The sequence below is a fragment of the Phoca vitulina genome, unplaced genomic scaffold (genome assembly GCF_004348235.1).
Source record: "Phoca vitulina isolate PV1807 unplaced genomic scaffold, GSC_HSeal_1.0 scaffold1, whole genome shotgun sequence".
Classification (NCBI taxonomy): Eukaryota; Metazoa; Chordata; class Mammalia; order Carnivora; family Phocidae; genus Phoca; species Phoca vitulina.
Genome location: NW_022589704.1, coordinates 85,238,803 through 85,260,681, shown reverse-complemented (window position 1 = coordinate 85,260,681; position 21,879 = coordinate 85,238,803). Strand labels below are relative to the sequence as shown.

At 35.4% G+C, this 21,879-nt stretch overlaps 1 protein-coding gene across 1 annotated transcript in view; it reads left to right on the top strand.

Annotated features, from left to right (window-relative positions):
• KYNU (kynureninase) overlaps positions 1–21,879 on the top strand; it is a 126,830-nt gene that overhangs the window by 82,282 nt on the left and 22,669 nt on the right. Inside the window, exons 10-11 of the mRNA XM_032425404.1 lie at positions 2,706–2,804; positions 3,831–3,904. Of these exons, the coding sequence (XP_032281295.1) occupies positions 2,706–2,804; positions 3,831–3,904 (173 nt within the window). The remainder of the gene's footprint in view (positions 1–2,705; positions 2,805–3,830; positions 3,905–21,879) is intronic.

The window sequence follows — 21,879 nt, the reverse complement described above, 5'->3', positions numbered from 1 at the left end:
ATTCTCAAAGTAAAACTTTTAACATTTTGATTTACAGAAAGTTAAAGGTTTTAATGATAAGACATTAAAGTGAAAAGTTTCTACTTGGGTATAATTTGGGTAATAGAATTTATTGCTTCAGGTTGTCCTTCTGGGAACTTAATGAAAACAGAGGCTTAGTTTCTAAAACAGTGAATTCTACTAGGCAGACATACAAAACACGTGGATCATGTAATCAGGTAAATAAGACAGACTAGAGTCAGACAGTAAGAGGCTATTAGGGTCTCAAGTCAGTGTATAGGGAGAACATAGTGTAGAGTCATAAACAGCATCATTTTTATTTGGTCATATTTGTGTCAGTTGATCTAGGCAATACTTAGTCGTAGAGATCCTGCTAGTCTCGACTGAACTCACTCATGCATCTCTGGCCAACTAAGGAAAGGTGGGGAGAGTAGCTGATCCAAGCTGAGCTCATGTGAGGGTAACTTTGATCCCCATTTCTTTCGTCTTCCATCTGAGCCAGCAGGTTGGCTAAGCAGGTGCTTGTTACAGAGATGGCAGAGGGCAAGAGAGAGAGAGCAAGCCTAATCTAATCGCTCAAAGTCCTTTGGAGTCTCTGCTTGTATTTCATGTGCTAACACTCCATTGGTCAAGATAAGTCACCTGGCTAATCCCAGGGGCAGAGAATTGTATCCTGTCCACAGTGGGAAGAACTGCAAAATTACATAGCAAAGGAAATGGATGCAAGGAAAGACAAAGAATAGGAACCATTAGGGCAATTTACCATAGCTTGTGTATACTTGAATTAATTAAATATGGGCATGATTGGGGTTTAGTGATAACTGAAAACTACTATTAACTTCATCAGGTTGGTAGGATACACTAAAGCAGAGGTTCTTAAACTTTTTAGTAACGAAAACCTTTTACACTCTTAAAAATCACTGAGGACCTTAAAAAAGGTTTTGATACTGTGTTTATATCTGTATTTACCGTATTTGTAATTAAATACGTTTATTCATTCATTCACTTATTTATTTTAGAGCAACAATAACAAACACATTACATATTAACGTAAATAATATGCTGTTAGGGAAACAAAGCCATATTTTCTAAAACAAAAAGAATGTTGTATATTTGGCAAATCTCTTTATTGTTTGGCTTAATAGAAGACAGCTGGTTTTCTTTATCTGCTTCTGTATTCAATCTCTTCTTTTTTTTCTTCATGAAGCATATGAAGAAAATCAGTCCTCATGCAGATAGAGTCAGAAAAAACAGAAGTAATTTATTGGCTTTTCAGTTTATTGTGAATATTGTTTGATACTGTACCAGAATTTAACAAGTTGTGGTATGCAGTGTGAAACCAAATTACTGACCTTTCTGTACTTTGTTACATTAAAATCCATTGTGCTATGGTGAGGGCTGTGAATTGTGTGAATTGTGTAAGACTGATGAATCACAGACCTGTACCTCTGAAACAAATAATATATGTTAAAAAAAAAAAAAAGAAGAAGATAGTAGGAAGGGAAAAATGAAGAGGGGGAAATCAGAGGAGGAGATGAACCCTGAGAGACTATGGACTCTGAGAAACAAACTGAGGGTTCTAGAGGGGAGGGGGGTGGGGGGATGGGTTAGCCTGGTGATGGGTATTAAAGAGGGCACTATTGAATGGAGAACTGGGTGTTATATGCAAACAATGAATCATGGAACACTATATCAAAAACTCATGATGTAATGTATGGTGATTAACATAATAAAATAAAATTGAAAAAAATCCATTGTTTGGTTTTACACTTTGAATATATTTTTTATCCATGCTTGATCTGTAACATCAAACATTGGTTGTTTGAAAAATATTGGTAATCTACCTATTTCATTATATAATATTTTAAAATTATATATTACTACTAAACTTGTCAGAAATATCTTTAAATATTGGGAAATGGACATACTCATAAAAGCAGATACAAATTTTCAAAATCCTAATTTCTCTTGGAAACTACTTTTTTCATTGGCAACAAATATTACGAGTGGTTTTCCTTGAATTGACAGACTCACTTCACTCATTTTCAGAAGAATGTCTGTCAAACACCCAAGTCTGAGTTACTGTTGTTTGTCTTTCAATTGTTCTTTGATGCAAAAAATGGTTCTCTGGGAAATAAAAGTGGCTAGTTCAGCTTGCAACTCAAATAATTACATGAATACGTTATTTTGAGGCAACCATCTTCAGAATGTGGTCAGATGTTTTATGCATACTTCCCACGTTAAACCTTAAACATATGAGAATTAAGGCATTGAGATTTAAAGAAATCAATCATTTTTACAGCTTTCTCAAGGAGATTTTTAAGTGGAACTACTTGTTGTCCCTCCCAACCCCCCAAAACTAAATGGTTTTGACCTGCCATGACTGCTAGTATGATTTGGTGCCACTGTGCCTTGCTTTGTACTAACATGCCGGCAGTTTTCCCGGAACTGCTTTTGTTTTATCAGTGCAAATGTCAACACAGTGAGGAAGGCAAAGAACGTCTTCATATTATGAAAACTATTTTGACCTGAGAGGATCTTGGAAATGCCCAGTGTTTTGTGGTTCAGACATTGTGAACCACTGCACCAAAGGATAAACTATATTTATAGTACAGCGGTTTGTCAAAGATTTTCTTAGAGATATTTATACTTACTATTTCTAATCATTAAGCAAATTTAAAACTTGTTCTTTTGTTCTTCCCCAGGGTTGTTTTGTTGGCTTTGATCTAGCACATGCAGTTGGAAATGTTGAACTCCACTTACATGACTGGGGAGTTGATTTTGCCTGCTGGTGCTCCTATAAGGTACAAATTACTTAATATAGTTACATCCTTTTATCACACATTGACATTGATCTAAATGAAAAACTGAATCAGCGGCCAGTTTTAACCATTTGAGATACTTTGCTCCATTTCTTTCATTACTGCTTTTTCTGATTTTAGTTAATTATAAAGTCATATGATACAATAGTATAAAAATTAATTAAAATCAGGTATTTTCACCCACTGTAGAGTACTTACTCCTTTATTTACCTGGCTGCTATAGAAAAGTCAGGAGGTTTGGCGGGGGGGGGGGGGGGGGGGGGGAGGATCTGATGTTATTTCTTTACACTTAGAACTTAATTCAAATTGATTAGGTTCTTAGTTTTTTGTTGGTATGTTGTGAAATTTCTACTATGTAAAGATAATTCTTACGGAATCAACTTGATATTGACATCTGAAGACAATTTAATAGACAGGGGTCATGGAAATGAAACCAATTTTATTTTAACTTAGGTGTTTTTAAAATATGCTACTTTCTTATTACTTAAATATTTTTGTGACAAATAATTGAAATGAATAAGCTTTAAAATTAGATAGACTTCATTAGAACTGTTATCTGTTAGTTGGGGCAAAATTTGACCGAAGAAGTAATAGGTATTTATTCTCAATTAATAATGCTGGGGCGCCTGGGTGGCTCAGGCGTTAAGTGTCTGCCTTCGGCTTAGGTCAGGATCCCAGGATCCTGGGATCGAGCCCCGCATCAGGCTCCCTACCCCGTGGGAAGCCTGCTTCTCCCTCTCCCACTCCCCCTGCTTGTGTTCCCTCTCTTGCTGTGTCTCTCTGTCAAATAAATAAATAAAATCTTTGAAAAAAAAAATGCTATGTTAATTTTTTCTTCAAATAATAAGGTGACGCAAAATTCTGTTTTATTATAAAAGCTCAAATTATCACATGTTTTGAACACAAATTATCACATGGTCAAAAGTTGGTTTCATAACACAAAAGTCAAATGATTTCATTGTTTAGTTTTGTCATATGCTCAAACAATTTAATTTCTTTTCAATCCAGTATTTAAACTCAGGAGCAGGAGGTCTTGCTGGTGCCTTTGTCCATGAAAAGCATGCCCATACAATTAAACCTGCGTGAGTACCATCTTCACATTCTTTGGTGATGAATAAATTAATTTGCATTAATAATATGCTAAATTTACATAAGTTCATTAAGGTGCTATCCAATAAGAATCTGGATTGATTATAATTGTACCACTACTCTATTAACAATGATGCACTTTATCAGAAATAAATGCCTTTCAAAGAGTCCAATTGGTTGAACAAGAAATTTAATCACAAAAAGGGAAGCTTCAATGCTAAAAATGAGTCACTGTAATCATGTAGAGCAGATGGTTTAATGCAAAGAGACGACTTATTTTTGTTCAAAAATTAGACTTCAGAAAATTTCAGATTCCTCACATTGATGAATAAATCAAAGGCAACCAGAGCTGTGCCTAATCGAGCCTTAAATGTGGTATGTTATTATTAAAATTACATCTACCTTTAAAGCTAGAAACATTATACTGTGGTCTTGTAAGGATTATCTTCTGTCCTAAAAGATTTTATAATCCATGAAAACTGAAGAAGCTGAACACTGAACAACACAGGCTGATTGCATAAAAAGCAATACTTTTCTACTTTATATAACTTTCATTTTTTAGAGCAAGTATAAATGCAAATGTGATCTATTAACACATTTATACATTTTTATTTGGGGAACTTGTAAGTTTGTTTTTATCTGGTATGGAGATACAGAAATAATATTCTGCAAAAGTTCCTTTAATAGTTGTTGTATCAGAGTATGTGTGATGAGGAGACTGTCTAGACTCATAATAGGTAATATAGTAATGTTTGATTAGTTTTCTGAATCTTCTCAGCCACTGGCTGAGTGGTGTAATCTTTACAAGAATTGAAGCTGAATTAGTAATAAAACTTGGAGCACCTCACATTTCTGAGGTTTTACGCATATAAATCCAAGAAATTTAAGATGATTTGCTACAGTTCATTTAATCATGTCTAAAATTTCTTCAAGATTTTGAAGTTTTAAAATTAAATAGAGCATTTTCTTTAGACAGGTATTTTGTCAGGCAGACGTCTTCCACAAATACACTGTCAGTACATTAGATTTCTCCCCATGTCCCAAATTCTCTGAAAAGAATATAAAGCATTACTATGTTATAGGAATGCCATGCATATTTTAAAAGATCTCTCTTTCCTTTTTAGCAAACCCTGCTGATAGTGTTTTACCTAGCATAATTGTTTTCCATGTAGACAGTATATAGGATATTGCTTCCTTTGGGTGAAGACTCACTACTCTGACCATTTCCCATTCTCCACTTGTTTAACTTGTAATAGAGGATCTGATGTATTGTATCAACCCAAAAACAAGCTGGTGAACTGGTTGGAGGCTATGTAAATAATCTACACAAATTCTCGAGAATGTAAGGGTTAGCAGTTTAGTTCTGATCTTACAGCATATGTCTGTTGCACTTGAGATTTCTTTTATCACTATTTACCCTTTATGGATGAGGAAGAGAAGAAGATGAAGGGTTGTAGTGGGCTCATGTGTGCTTCATCTTGTAGAATCCAAACATCCTCTAGGACACTGTATGTGTTAAATCTTTGGTCCCAGGAGAAAGACTATATAGACAGACCAGATTCGCATTACTGCTTGATCACTGGCTGGTCTATACCCTGAGGAATGTTCCTTGATCTCTTGGTGTTTTAGCCTCTAAATACAGGTAATAGGGATGCCTGGGTGGCTCAGTCGGTGAAGCGTCTGCCTTCGGCTCAGGTCATGATCCCAGGGTCCTGGGATTGAGCCCCGCATCGGGCTCCCTGCTCAGTGGGGAGCCTGCTTCTCCCTCTGCCTGCTGCTCCCCCTGCTTGTGCTCTCTCTTTCTCTGACAAATAAATAAATAAAATCTTTAAAAATAAATAAATAAATAAATAAATAAATAAATAAATAAATAAAAACATACAGGTAATAACAGCATCTACCCCATAGGCAATAATTCTGAGAATAAAATGAGATGGGGCACATGTAAAATGCTAAGCACAGTGGCGTAAGCATTATATGTGGTCCTTACATGGAGGCTAAATGCTTTGTTGCTTCACTGTGAAGTTGTATGTTAACTGGTAGACTTTGGACTAGTAGAGATCATTTCTCCTAAGTAGAAAACACAACCTCAGAGGTTATGGTTCGTTACTTTGAGGACGTTAAACAGTTTTGTTCATTTCAGCAGGCCTTTGTGAAACTGCTGACCGCATAAGTCTCCATTCCTCGAATTCTCTCTTGTCCCGGCCTTACCATTTTACTGGTTCCTCATTAATTAATGAGTTAATGAGATCTTTATGCATCTTCATTTCATATTTGTATGAGAGCCATGCTTTTAAATTTTTTGAAAATTGTATGTTATTATCTGTTGTTGCATTTTAACTGTCTGGCTTTGGAGACTGACAAGACTCAAATCAGGCTTGACTTATGAAGCCCTCTTTACAGAAAACCCCAGTTGGTGTAGTTTGTTGGTTTGTTTGTAAAGCTTTTTTTTTATATCATGTCGGAGTGACTAATTCCAATGGTGCCAACTTCTACCCAATAGTGTAACTGCTATTGATGTTAACAAACTTTGTGAAGTAAACTCTGTTGCTTTTTTAAAGGGTGACATCTAGTGGCTAAGCATGTTATTTCAAATAAATAGTATACAAATGACATTTCTTTTCACTATCCAGTTGTTTATTGTTTCCCAAGAATTTTTAAATTATATATATTTAAACTGTAAATATTATTTGACTATATGTTTATAGTGCAATAATTGTGTAGTCAAAGCCTTCAGTAAAGAAAAGAAATAGGATGAAGATCAAAGTTAAGATTAGGGGCATTATAGGTATGTGATTAAACAGAATGAATAAATGTTCATCAAGGGTGGTGAAGAAGGGCATTATGGAAGTGATTGACCCACCAGGTATAGGTACAGAGAGTAGATCCCAGGACATGTAACCCTGCATATTCAGTGTATAACTTTGAAGTATCTCTTATATGTTTCCATTAGCAACTGGTAAATTACATCTGTACCAAGAATGTCACTTCTTTTTCTTCTTCCCTTTTTTTTTTTTTTAGTTTAAATAGGTATTTTGGCCATTGTTCAAACAGATGACCTAAGACTTTTTCCAAGAACCTTTTGCCAGTAAAGAGAAAGAGCACAGGCCATAGTTGCTCCACAGCATTAAGCATCATAACTCAAGCTTATTCTTAACTAGAATTTGACCTTGTCCTAGTCTATCACCACCTTTTCTCATTCCAGTGTCATATTCTAAACTTTGTCTGTAGCTAAGAATTATTCTAAATTAGAACTGGTTGTGAGTAAATGCCATCTTTTTTTTTCCTTCAGGGCTGACTTCAACTCAGTCTATAAAATTAATAATTATCATTCTGAGATATAAAGGGAAATATTTTTAATTGTAGGCATTTGAGGATCAGAAATGTATCAATAAAAGTACTTAAATACTTTGTTTTTTTTTTTAACTTTATAAATGTTGACTTTTCTGGTATACTTTAGATCAATACTTTTTGATTTTATGGGATTCAAAAATATCTGAAGCTCTAAATAAAATAAAATATTAAAAAACAAAAGCGGGGGGCACCTGGGTGGCTCAGTGGGTTAAGCGTCTGCCTTCAGCTCAGGTCATGATCCCAGAGTCCTGGGATTGAGCCCCGCATCGGGCTCTCTCCTCAGCAGGGAGCCTGCTTCTCCCTCTCCTTCTGCCAGTGCTCCCCCTTCTTGTGCGTACTCTCTCTCTCTCTCTCTCTCTGTCAAATAAATAAAATAAAAAAATTAAAAAAGATACCTGAAGCTCATAAAATGTAATTCAACAGCCCCTGTCATACACACACATTTTTTTTTTTCTTTTGAGAGACTTTAGCATAAGAACAGGAATGGATCATATGAACTATTAAGATTCTTTCTGTCATTTACTTTTTACCTCATCCAGTGAAACCATACATATGAGAAAATGGCTGTTCTTCATTTTCCATGCTGACATAATAAACCTCCAAATACTCCAATGTATTAGATCCCTTGAAATGTTCATTTCTCCTGGGATTTTTTTTTAAGTTTTTTGAGTGACCAAAAATGGGGCCTACTGATAATTTTGATGAAAATGCTAGAATTTTAAATCATGCCAGTACATTTCCATAGTCAGCTAGAGGTGTTTGATTGAAGCCTATAAATAGAGATGTCAGTTTTAAGGCTTTATTAAGGGCTTGAGTCATCTCTCTTAATTCTAATAAGCCATTTCCAGGTTAAAAAGAACTAGCCAAAGGGGCTGGACAACTTCAGTGCATAGTTAAGGCAAATTTTAGAACTCAGAAATGTAAGTTATTATTTTTATTTGGCAACTTAAAAAAAAAGACATACCAAACAATATTCAGGAAAGTCTAAGAAAGGATAAGAAGAAGTATGAAGAAAACAACTTAAAAATTATGCCATGCTTGGCCCAACTGTACGATTAATGTTATGAGTGGAGATCATCTAATGCACATTTGTTCTGGGGAATGCTGACTTGATACATTGATTCCACATACTCTTCCAGGCAGTGTTGAAGAATGCCATCATCCAAAATTTACCTATAGTTTGTTTTGGTTTCTTAGTGATCCTTTCGGACTTATTACTTATCACATCCTTGTCTAGTACCTATGTAAGGTCTCCTTGTTAAAGGTTAGAGAATAAGGAAGTGTAGGTGACACCAGCAAGGTGTGTAAATTCATGACTCCAGATCCTTTAAAATGTGATAGGTCAATATCAATAAATTTCTCAGAGTTTTCACAGAATCTCTAGTTTAAATGTGACCTCTACCTCCCAGGGCATCTGTTCCACCCATTTAGCCTGTTTCTTTATGTTCGGTGTTTAGTATTAACATGAATGACTTCTCAGCCCCAACTTTTTGACCTCTCAGCCATATTAGATATCCTTGGCCATCTCCTTTGTCATTGATGTTTCCCTCCGACAGCCCTAAGCTTCCAGTGCACCATTTTCTCCTGCTTCTGCTCCAGTTTATGTGATGACTCTTCTATATTTTGCAAAGTTTAGTCTTTTGCTTTTTCACTGATTCTCTCAATGCCTCAACCCTTTAGTCCCTGAGACCAGAAGTATCTCATCCACACACATGATTTCAACAATAGACATTTGTAGAGGACACAGCTTTACCACTTGCTTACTTTTTAGCCGTTATTTTAATCTGATTGCAAGTTACAAGATTTTCTGATTATCAAAGCATTAAACTAGTTCCCAAAGATACATGATAATGTAGGAAAGCAAAGATTGTCAAATAGGAAATATTCCCTAATGAACTACACACTTACAAAATTAGTCCTTACTGAACACCCTTCCCAATTAGTATTAGCATCTATCTCTGTGAATTATTATAAGAGGTCTTGGTCTCTTGGTGATTATAGAATGTTATAAATATCAGATAACACAATGAAAACATAATGAAAATGGATTGTAAAGTAAAATTTTTCAAGAGATTCAAGATTTCCTGATGTAAGTATACTGAAGAATTGCTGAATCAAAAAATTATGGACAGTGAGAATCAGTCAGAGTTAGAACCAATAACAGATGAAGTAGAGGAAATTAGACATGGTACTTCAAAAGCAAATGACTTGAATATCAGGGATTAAAAGGAAATGATCAATGCTTCAAAAATTTTTATAGAAATGATCATTTCTATGGTCATGCTGAAAAAGTTAAATGTAATATGAAAGAGATTATATTTTTCTATCTTAACATTTTTTAAAATACACCAAAAAATCAACACTTGATTTATTATTTATTCTTTTTAATAATTAGCACATTATACTTTTAACTTGTCAAGTTACAAGTTAATTTTTACATAATTTTAAACTTACTTTTTAAGAGCATCTCAAATTTAATTTTTTCCAATTAATTACTATAAAAATAGGGTTATTGGTTTAAAGCGGATTTTATTTTAAATGGCCTTTGTCCAGTATTCCATTGGTCATCAAATAAGACTTCCAGTATATCCATATATCTTTCTAATCTCAGGAATTAAACATGGTGAAACTTCCATTTTATCTTACTCCAACACAAGTATCCTTTCTAAGGTACTCATTTCTTTGTCATGTAAAGAGAATGACCCTGAGTCAGTTAAGAAGACATGAACAAATATAACCAACACATATTTTTGTGCAAGTAACTTTCCCAGATTAAGTAAATACAAGATATTGCCTATGATTTTAATTTATAATCCATTTGGAGAGATTATTTTAGTAACTGAATAAGTGATTTAAATGATAGGTAATGCAAGGTTAGAATATGTGCCACAAGGCAGCCTAATAATTGCTAGGTGACTTCTCGGACATTGCCTTTGGAGCAATGGAGGGATAGATGTCTTTAACTCAGGTGCTTTGGAAAAGCTTGAGTAAGGTGGTGGGGAAATTTACAGTTACAAATCCTCTGCTAAATGGAATGCTATGTTAACTAAGTGAATAAATTTACTGTCTGTTTCTTTGAAAGCTGAAATTGTTGCCTATGAGAAAGACTTCACTTGGTTAGTTTCATAAATTTATGTATAAAGAAGAAGGAAGAATTACTTAAACGATATTTCTTAAAGGAATATATCAAGTGATCATTTTCTTCTTAACACTTTTTACTAGAATTTTTATGGAATCTGAGTTATTGATTTAACATTTAAAAATCTGCCTGTTATCATAAAATTGCTGTATATTCCTATTCTTCTGTATTTTAGAAATTATAAACAGTGGTGAAATCAGGTTTGTTTCATGCTCACACTTAATTTCAGAGACATGCTCGTGGAGTAGGTTATACTTGTCGTTAAGTCCTAGTCCCCAAATCCTCACTGTGAGGGGTCCAAAAGGTGACACACTGATTGAAGAAAACTCATCTATGGAATCATGACATATAACCTACACCTGTCTTCATTCAGAAACCATTGTGGAAAGGATCCCTCATCTTCTTGGCTTGACAATCTTTACTATGCAAAATCATCTAGATGGCTTTTCTGTGTTGTGAATTTAAGCTGTGATCATAAAAATAACATTTATACTCTGAGGTGTGATCATGATTAAATATAAGTTCAGTAAATAATCTCATGTTTTTCAACTCAGGAGATAAAGTAATCCTGGCTCTTAAAGGAAAGCCAAAATAGTAATTATCAGTATAAAAAGATACATTAAAGCCATTGTTCCTTGCAAATCACTCCTCTCAGATAATGATGACATAATCATTAATTTGGGAAAATTGGAGTCCTTTGAAATCTCAGAATTTATTTTCTCTTCTAAAATTGCAGTCTAGTGTCTCTGAAGATATATGAGATCAATGAACCTTTCAGACACCAACACTAAAACTTGTCAAGGAGCTTCAGCTCTTGTTTTAATCACGGCAAGTTTTGCCCCTAAAGTGACCTTTGGAATCTGCAGGGTTTGTTGTTGTTTAATATTAATTAAACAGTTTAATATTAATTAAACAGAGTTAATATTAACTCTGAAGAACTATTGCTAAACTTTTATCTGTTCTTATTGAGAAACATACATGTAGCTACCTGGCTCTTGAAGATTTGCCAAAAGAGCCACACTACAGTGATAACCTGCTATTCAGGGCAGCAGGGAGAACTTCGTCCTTACACGCAGACCCACTGGGTCCTGGTGCTTCCCAGATGGGGCCGGGCTAATTTCACAGATGACAAGAACTCTTATCATACATGGTTCAGAACAAAGGTCTGAACTCATGCGATGTGTTTTCTTTGTTTACTTGTTTACTTGTTTTTACTCGATGCCAAAGGAGAAGATTTGATTGGGAGGAAATGATCCTTTTCTCTAGAGTTGGGGTCTGTGTTTGTCATGACAGTTCACGCATGGAGAGTTTGCCTTGCTCTCATCTCTGCCCCAATCAGTTTTGGTCAAGATCTCAGAAGTTTGGCACAAGTTTGTTATAAACCATGGAAACTTAGGCAGAAAAAGGCTTTTTTGAATTTTTAAATTTTTTTTTTTTAAGGAGCCTGTGATCCTTGTGAGAATTCATCTTTACATGTTCAATGTGATTGCTTGAAAATTGATTATAAATTCTAAAATTTTTGAGTACAGCAACATTGTCTTTATGATCTTTCTCTCCTTTCCTAATCTGCAGTGCCCCAAAAAATACTTTTTAAAATTTTGTTTTTGAATATATGTCTTTCTTTATTCTTAGCATAATAGACAAACCATCTTCTAGCATATGGAAGCATTTCTACTTTGCAAGTTATTCTGAAGGGGGCATGATTTGCAAAATACTGTCAAATTAAAATGCATTTCCATATGCTTCTACAAAGACCAAATATAGCCAGGGAAACTAGCTACAGACAATTTAAAAAATCCTTCATGAGTATTTTAATGAACATTGAAACTAGTCCTTTCAAAAGTCCTAAATTCAGACATCTTCTTTCTGTTTTTGTGCTTTTAACATCAATATTACCTCAAAGGATTACAAGCCAATTTTTCAAAATACTAATATATTTCAAGAAAGGATATACAGAAAAATTTGAAGGATTTATTTGTTAATAAAGCTTTCACACCAAGAAAATATTGACTTAGTGCTTTTAAGAACACCATATTATTCTGAAACTTCAGGAAATAATTTTCATTAACCAAAACTCATGATTATCAGGAAGTGCTTTTTTATTTCATAACTACACTTGTCATGCTATTAGATCTCTGGACATACTTGAACAAGCCTCCTGTTGAATAAGATTTGAAGATGTAATGAATATGTAACAGAACCAAGTGAAGCACTCTAAACAATATTTACAGATGAGTGAGCAAATGAGAGGAGAAAAAGGAATTGAGTTTCGTGATACCTTCTCATAGTATTTTCCAGAGCAGCATTAAATCAGTAGACTTAAAAAGTGCAGAGCAATTGTGAACAGATGAATATTTTTTAGAAAATAAGATTTGATAGAGATCTTTTCTACTAACGTAGAGTGAGTTGGTAATATTTTGCCTGTCTAATGTCGTGGACATGACAAGCCTTATAATAGTCATGCTTGGCAACTAATTGCTGGCATCAAGGGATGAATGTACAATTTTCGAGCTAAAGCAACCTATTTTGTCAGTTTTTGAGATTTTTGTTTGTCACTAACACCTTTGAATCTTCTGTCACTTAGCTATGCTTTTACTTTTCCTCCAAATGTGCTGGTCACCAACTGCCGGGAATTAGACACTTCTTGTTTTATTTCCTCGGGTGTTTTTGTTTTGTTTTGTTTTTAATGTCTTACTCTGTTGCTTTCCCTGATCCTTATTCCTATTCACTAGCTCCATCTTCCTTATATGTACCTGAATTACTGTTACTTCTGGATTCCAGTATTTCCTTAATGATAGCAGTTGTGCTTCTGTGTCCAAGCCTTTCTTCTCACTCTGCAAGGTGGTTTAGCAGTGTTAGTATGCTGCTGTGAGGAATGGCCTAAGAATGTGATTGGGAGATTGGGTACCTTGCAACCATGCCTAAATCCTACCGAACGGATCTGCCATGAGGGCAGAGTTTTAGTATGTTCAAACCCTTCCTTGTTTGCATTTGGTCATCCAAGTTGGATTGATTGGCCAGAAGATAGTGTCAGTGGAGCCAAAGTAAAAGCTTTGGCTGTTGATAGATGAACAGAGCTTGGAACAACCAAAACTGAAGAGCCAAAAAAGTCTATAATTGTTCATGAAAAGAAGTTAGTATCTTCACTGAACATTGTGAAAGAGTTTTGACTTATAATTGTATAATGCCCCTGTAGTACCTTCATAGTCATTAAATAAATATTTATTGAGTATTGTATATGTATATATATTCCAGGCAATTTTTAAAGTGTTTGGGATGGATGGACAAACAAAGCAAAGATCCCTGTCCTCATACACATTCCATCAAGAGAAGACAAACCATACCTATAATAAGGGGCAAATTATATAATGTGTTTGAAGTTGATAAGTCCTATGGACAATTGGGAAAAGGAGGTATGAGAATACTCTGTGTGGGATCCTTAGCAACATGCAGTATTTAAAAGGCATTCAGGAAAGCCCACACTGGGAAAATAAGATGTGGATGAAGAGGTGAAGGAGGTGGAGGGTGGGTCAAGCAGTTACCTGGTGAAGAGAGTTCCAGGCAGAGGGAGTATCTAAGTGTAAAGGCTCTAAGACAGGAATGTGTCTTAAATATTTGAGGAACAGCAAGGAGGCTAGCATGGCTGGAATAGATTGAGCAAACTGGAGATGAGTAGATGAAATTAGAGAGATAGAGGGGTCCATGAAATGTTGGCCCTTAATAAGGTTACAGAAAGACATGGGCTCCATTCCTATTTTGCCAGAAATGTGACAGGACACAGCAACTTGCAAAATGATCCTTCTGGTGGCTTTGTTGGGAAGAGGCTGTAGGACAAACAGTAAGGGTAGACTTTGTAAGACCAGCTGGGGAACCATTACAGAAAGCAGGCAGGAGGTGACCACAATTCAAAGCAGGAGAGTAGCAGAGGCGGTGAGGAGACGTTGTACGATTAGGGATCTATTATAAAAGATAGGTGGCAGCACTCTGAAAGAGGTCAAGAACAGAAATAGATATGTCAGTTAAAGGATGTCTGCAATCACCCAGAAGTGAGCTGCTCACTACCTAAAAGATGGCCATGGCTAATGGGATGAAAAAAGCAGGATAGAGTTAAAAGTTACTAGAAAGTTGAATCAACAGGACATAGAGAAACGTTTGGATAGAGGGGAAAGATTAAGTTGATGTTTGGGCAAAAAGATGCTAAATCATTAATTAAACGTCATGTAGTTATTTCATTTATCAGCTAGAAAAGTATTTCTTGAGATCTACTGTAGGCAAAGCAGTATGCAGTACATAGGGGATAGGAGACATGAATGAGCTCCTGCTGTTCTTTCCGTGGGAGCAGCAAAAGAAAAGAGAGGCTGGAGAAACCTTTGTTGAGGAGGTGATATTTGAGCTGACTGGAGAAATTCTCCCAAATCTTACTGAGACGGGAGGGGAACAGGCAGTGGTGGGGTGTTTGAGGCATGGTGGTTTTACGTGCATCCCAGTCAGGGACCAGAAGATGGAGGTCCTTGCATTCCAAATAAGGAATTTTAATTTTTATCTTAGAGACAGGAGGAAGCCATTGACTGTCCACATGGAACAAGTTTACCAATTCAGGTCTCTTCAGCTCTCCAGGTACTGGTTTCCTCGTGGGGGAAAAATAAATAATTAGGCCTGGGGGTCTGCGAAAATTTCTTCTGGCTTTTAAACTGTGATTGTCAAGCATCAGAATAAGGTGGACTGCCTCCAGGGATAATGTAGAAACTGAAACCTGCTTGATGGAAATCTGTGTGTCATCAAATATATTGATGAATTTGGTGACCCTTTTCCCCTCCACCTTGTTGTAGTAGTTGGATACAATAAAGCAGAGTTAAGTCCAGACAAATTTGTAACAAACTTTACTATAACCTTCTCAACTTTTTCCTTTTCTCAAGTATAAAAGACTACTATATGCATATTTCTTAAAGTTCAGCTGCCAAAATTTTGTTATGAAAATTAAGAATATATAAAAGCTATTTGAATGAATAAATTTCTCATTACTTTCTGAATAAAACAATCTTTGTGGAACTTCTTGATTCTGTGAAACATAATTATCTGATGAGGATTTTAGGTGATACACTTTTACTTGAGGTTAGGTTATAGAGGGCATTAGGATATGAGACGACAGGCATTCAAATTTATCCCCAATTGCTATTACAGATTTCTAAGAATAAATAGTTATGCTGTACCCCAAATGTTCCATGTTTTTTGGCAATGCTGTAACAATTTGTCTGATTCAACACATTTTTTTGAGGCCATGAAAGCAGTAAGAAAATTGTATTTAATTTTCAGTTGTGACTTTGAGTGAGAGAAAGAAAGAGGAAGGGTAGGGATGGAAGGGACTGAATAGGGGGTGAGGAGCGGGGGAAGAGGATGAGGAAAAGGAAATGAAAAAAAAAAAACAACTTATTTCAGTCAGGTTCATATTCCTAAACACAGACTAAAATTATTAAATGTATGGTAATAAATTGTCAAATTAAAGGACATGATGTAAGCAGTCTTTTATGCAAATGTACTTTCTTAGACCAGATTGTGATCTAATTTTCTTATTTGCTGAATTGCTCCAGTGATGAACTGCATTTTTTAACATAGATTAAGGAGACTGGGAAAAGTTGTTTTGTTTTGGTGAGATATGGGAGAAGGAGAGGTAAGGGGTTTGCGGAATAAGTTAATTTAATTCAGTGCATGAAATATTCAGGGATTCATACTGGAGATTCTGCCATTAAAGTCTTGCTAAGGAGATCAAGGAGAGTTGGGTATTTCATTTCATAATTCTTAGCATCCAAAATCATATTCAGTGGATCCCTGGTGGCCTTCTCTTACTGAATTTGAATATCATGCCTCAAAGATGTCTTTATAATAAGCGATGCTTTCCATTTGATAATACCTATTTGAAACTCCTTTTAGGAAATTTATGATGTTCAAAGAACACAAAGCATATTAAAATCTTTACTTTTTATTATTTATCAGATCTCTTCTAAAACCTTCTCCTAAAATTCTTTTAATGCCGTCATTCTAAGTAAATGAACTCCCTGCTTGATTTTTAATTTTTGGTGGCAAAAGATTCAAATTTCTAGTCCCAAATGCAATAAGACTGCATCTTAATTGTTATTGTTCATATTCAGTTTGTATAAATGATTTATGAGCTTGTTGTGATAATAGCTATTTATAAACTAATTTAATGGTTTTTAATTTTACTTGATTAGCTTTAGAATATTTGCTTTTTAGAATTCATGCCAAGATTTCATTTAGATTACATTTCTTTTGTATTTTATTTTGCCTTTCCTACGCTCCAAATGGTGGGGTCTTAAAATGAATTTAACTTTCCCTTAGATTTTTTGTGATGTATTTTGTGTTTGAATGAGTATTTTTTAAATCACCATTTCTTTATTTGACTTTTTTTTCTTAACACATTTTTTTAAAATTATGTTATGTTAATCACCATACATTACATCATTAGTTTCTTTATTTGACTTTAAACAATCCCCATTCCATCTATAAAGACTTCAAGGTGTGATATAACAATCCCCATTCCATCTATAAAGACTTCAAGGACAATATGCTTGTCCAAGTTTACTAAATTAGATGCCTCAGCCTCAGTCAGTGCCCTTTGAAGAAGAGGAATTGACTACAGAGATTATAAAAGAACAGAGAAAGTAAAAAAAAAAAAATAAATAAATAAAGTTTTTCAAGAAAAAAAGAACATATTTCTGCTAACTCAGAACCCTGAGTGCATTTTTTAAGTAATCTGGGGAATACGGCTTTTATAGAATCTCTTGATTCATTAAAAAAAAAAAAAAATCTGCCCTAGGTGATTTTGCATTTGTTTGTGAATATTCTTTTTTTTTTTTTTTTTTTTTAAAGATTTTATTTATTTATTTGAGACAGAGAGAATGAGAGAGAGAGAGAGCACATGAGAGGGGGGAGGGTCAGAGGGAGAAGCAGGCTCCCTGCCGAGCAGGGAGCCCGATGCGGGACTGGATCCAGGGACTCCAGGATCATGACCTGAGCCGAAGGCAGTCGCTTAACCAACTGAGCCACCCAGGCGCCCCTGTTTGTGAATATTCTTGATCACAATGGTCTATATCTACATTTAGGCTTCAACAACTAACACTTGTGTTATTTTAGACTATTTATCGAGAGTCTTGAAACCTCAATATCCTCATCTGTATAGTGAGGATAATAATAATATCCAGGTCATAGGATTATTTTTAAAAATTAAGCAATTGCTTAGAACAGTGGCTCATAATGAAAGCTCAATTAACATTTGTCTGTTGCTCTCAAAAGTATTAAAAATTACAAAAAATATTAAACAGTTACAAGAACTTAAATCGGGAAAAACACATGCATCCCTAAGTTAAACTTGTTGGACTGTTTGTGGTTTTTTAATTTTTTTTTTTATATTTTATTTATTTATTTATTTGACAGAGAGAGAGAGAGAGAGAAAGCAAGCAGGGAGAACAGCAGAGGGAGAGGGAAAAGCAGGCTCCCCGCTGAGCAAGGAGCCCGATGTAGGGCTGGATCCAGGACCCAGGGATCATGACTGGAGGTGAAGGCAGATGCTTAACCGACTGAGCCACCTAGATGCCCCTTGTTGGACTGTTTTTACAAGACTAGTTGAGGAGTCAATCACCGGGATTCACATTGTTCACATTGTTTAATTGGAAGATGATATGGGGAGAAGACTTTATCTCTCATACATATTATTTTGGTAAATAGAATTCTTTTCTTTTATCATTTTATTTAAATTAACAATGGTTTTTTTCAAAAGTTTCATCTAGTTAGTAGGGTAAGAGTTATAGTAGCATAGGCTCTTATTAAAAACATATAATTAATGTTGTTTTTCATGAAAATATTCAGAATAACCTGAAAAATGTCAGACATTAAAGAGGAAAATCTCAATACTTTTTTACTTCACAAGGTGTTATGGGTAAAAATAAGTTTTAATAAGATAAAAATGTCATTCTCTTGTTACAATATTCCATTTAAATGATTAAATTTCTTTTTATCAAGTGAAAGTGTAGAGCAGTTAATTTTAGATAGTTGCAATCATTTCCCCAAGAAATAACATTTAGAATTTAATTAAGATTGAAAATAGATACCCCCCCATGATTAAAAGAACATGGTAATTATTAATACTTTATATCAGAATAAAGATGCAAAGGAAGAAAAGCATCATATGAAAAATCAGTGACAGTTTGAAACAATCACAACTACTGGCCCCAGGACTTTGAAGCACATACAACATGGAATGCCTCCTGCCATTTTTTTTTTATGGCTACATGGCATAAAACTAAGAGTTTGTATTTACAATTTGTTGAGTTGTTTTGATGAATATTTTCATCAAGTAATTGCTTTGATCACTGAATTTAATGACATTACTGTCACATCCAGATATCAGATTATAGTGCTGTGTTATGTAGAAAGTTATATTATATCTCCCTACTCTGGTGTACTCTGATCCCATTTACTACTAATTGTTGGGGAAATTCTGAATAGCCTCTGTGAAGAGCTATTGTTTGTTTTCTTCTGTTTCTCTTACTCTCCTTCTTTTTTTTTTTTTTTTTTTTTTTATTTAATTGACAGAGAGAGACAGACAGCATGAGGGGGAACACAAGTAGGGGGAGTGGGAGAGGGAGAAGCAGGCTTCCGGCCAAGCAGGAAGCCTGATGCGGGGCTCGATCCCAGGACCCCAGGATCATGACCTGAGCCGAAGGCAGAGGCTTAACCAACTGAGCCACCCAGGCGCCCCTCTCCTTCTTTTAATAACTTCAAAATGCATGTTGATGAAACTGAACTTACCTTCCTGAGCCTGTAGTTTCATTTCTTTCAGGGTTTCAATCCACTCAATATCTCACTCTTAATGGAATATGTCAGCCACTCTGTCTTCCTTAGCTGTTGGTTAATATCAAACATCTAGGTTCCAGTCCATTTTCCTTCTGTCAATTCCTCCTACCTCACTATGTCCCCTGGATGCTTGCTTCTCGATGAAGACTCACAGGTCCACCCATAGTCACAAGGCAACGGGCAACACAAAGGCATGAACACCTGGAGGCAGGGCTGGGGGGAAGCCAACCACCCTTTTGTTGAATTAATACCTATTTAATTAGTTCCTACCTCCAGCCACGCCCAATAGACTTCAAATTCTGGACAAGGACCATTTCTGTTCTAGCTTACTGTACTGTCTCTATCTGTACCTTCTAGCAAAGTGTCTCATTAACTACCTGTGAAGAATTAATGAATGAAATACAGAAAAACTTGCTATCTCTCCTACCCAGAGGGAGGCTCCCATGTGTGCGGGGCTGGGCGGGTGGGGCCGGCCGGAGAAAAGTAATTTAATTAGGAGCAAAAGTGATAGAAATAAACTCACTAATAACAAGTGTCAACTTTACTCTAACTTCCATTATACCATTGACTTTACCCATGTCAGTTTTAGCTCCTGCTCTTACACTCAGCTTCCAGAGACTGTGTCTCTCAGCTTCTACTTGCTTATTGGCTTGTTAAGATGCTCTCTCTGAACCCTGTTCTTCAACTTTCTTCTGATGACACCATCTCAACCGCAGCTTCTTGCTTTGGGTCAGTGTTCCTGCTTATATACTGAGCAGGAATAGGCTTACTTAGTTATGTTCCTTTAGATAATCACTCAACCTCCGTAAGCCTTACTTTTCTCAAATCTAAAAGTGTGGAAATAATACCTACCTCAGAGTGTTATTGCAAAGATTAAGTGAAATGACATGAAGCTATCTTGCCCATTTCCCAGCCAACATGTCTTGGTTTGGTCCTTTTTTCTTTAGCAGTTTGCTGTGCAAAACTTTGCTAAACCATGCCTTTTGAATAAGATTTCCTCTTCGCATAAGAACCAATAATTTGATTAACTACACCACTCTTAAAGGTACTATGGGATTATATAACTTCCACTCAGGAGTGATGTGGATGCAGTGGCAGAGGGTGATGAATGGCGAACAGAATCTCCAAGGGGGTCTAGGGACTGGTTCCCTTCCTACTAAGCCCTTGGATAGCAAAATGTAATTTCTTCAGTAAATAAATGCAAAAGAGGCATATCATCATCAAATAATGAGGTAAACAACTTAGAAACAATCGTAATACCCTGTTTGTACTTTCTCAGGTATGAAGTTAAAGTGCTTTTTATAGATTCAGTAAATAAAGTGTAAAAAATGATGCCTGGACCTCAGTTATGGAATCAGTTCTGAATTTTTTTTTTTTCCCTAAGAACACATTTTTCCCTTCATGTAGTCCCTTGTTTCTTTCACATTTAGGTCATGAACATGTCATCAGTACTTTCGAGCACAAGCTATTACTCCTCCTGTGATACCATGTTTGCACGCTAGGTCTTTGATGTTTCTGTCAAATAGTCCCAGCAACCATCATAACTCATGCTCTTGAATTTTTAATATCACTCCACAAACAGAAATGACAAATACCTAGTCCTTTAGCAAACACACAAGAATGAAAGAGAAGTTCCTAAATAGGAAAAACATATTGAAATGTTCTCCCAGTTTTTATTTTGATCCCATTGAAAAGGACTGGAAAAGACAAACAAACAAACATGTTGCCCTTATTTTCATGACCTGTCTCACAGACACTATATTGCCTCAGATTTTTTAAAAAGAAAATGCAAAGAGGTAAATTTTGAATGTTTCCATAGAAAGCATTATGTACAATATTTTTTATATGTAACTACAGAAGAAATAATTATTTTTTTAAAGATTTTATTTATTTATTTGAGAGAGAGAAAATGAGAGAGAGAGAGCACAAGAGGGGGGAGGGTGAGAGGGAGAAGCAGACTCCCTGCTAAGCACGGAGCCCGATGTGGGACTCGATCCCGGGACTCCAGGATCATGACCTGAGCCGAAGGCAGTCGCTTAACCAACTGAGCCACCCAGGTGCCCGAAATAATTCTCTTTAACAAACTAGTATTTTTCTTCTATTTCAAAAGATAAAAAATAAAACAATAGTCAATGCCTCTGTTCTAAAGGATGGTAACTGGATCTAACTCATTCAGGCTAGAATTCCTTCCCTAATTCCTCCTTGTTATGCAAATATAATCTGAGCCTCAATGAGAGTGAGTCCACTCAGGACCTACCACAGTTCTGTGCTGCTGAAAGAATGGGCTTTCAATAAATATACATCACAGTAAACGTAAAGACCTCAAATAAAAAACTACTTTGTAGAGTAGTTTTGCTTTCCCACTCAATTTAACTCACTGATATGCTCAATTATGTGTTCAAATTGACTTAAGATAGGTTCTGATTCTGATATTTAATGTAAAAACATTTCAGAACTTTGATAAATATACTTTTAATTTTATTATTGATTATGGTTATCAGAAATTTGATAATTTTTAAAAGTTATATATGTAAATATCATCAGGTCATAAACTTTGGTAGGTAAATAACTTTATTTGTTTAAATTTTTATCAACTTAATTGATGCA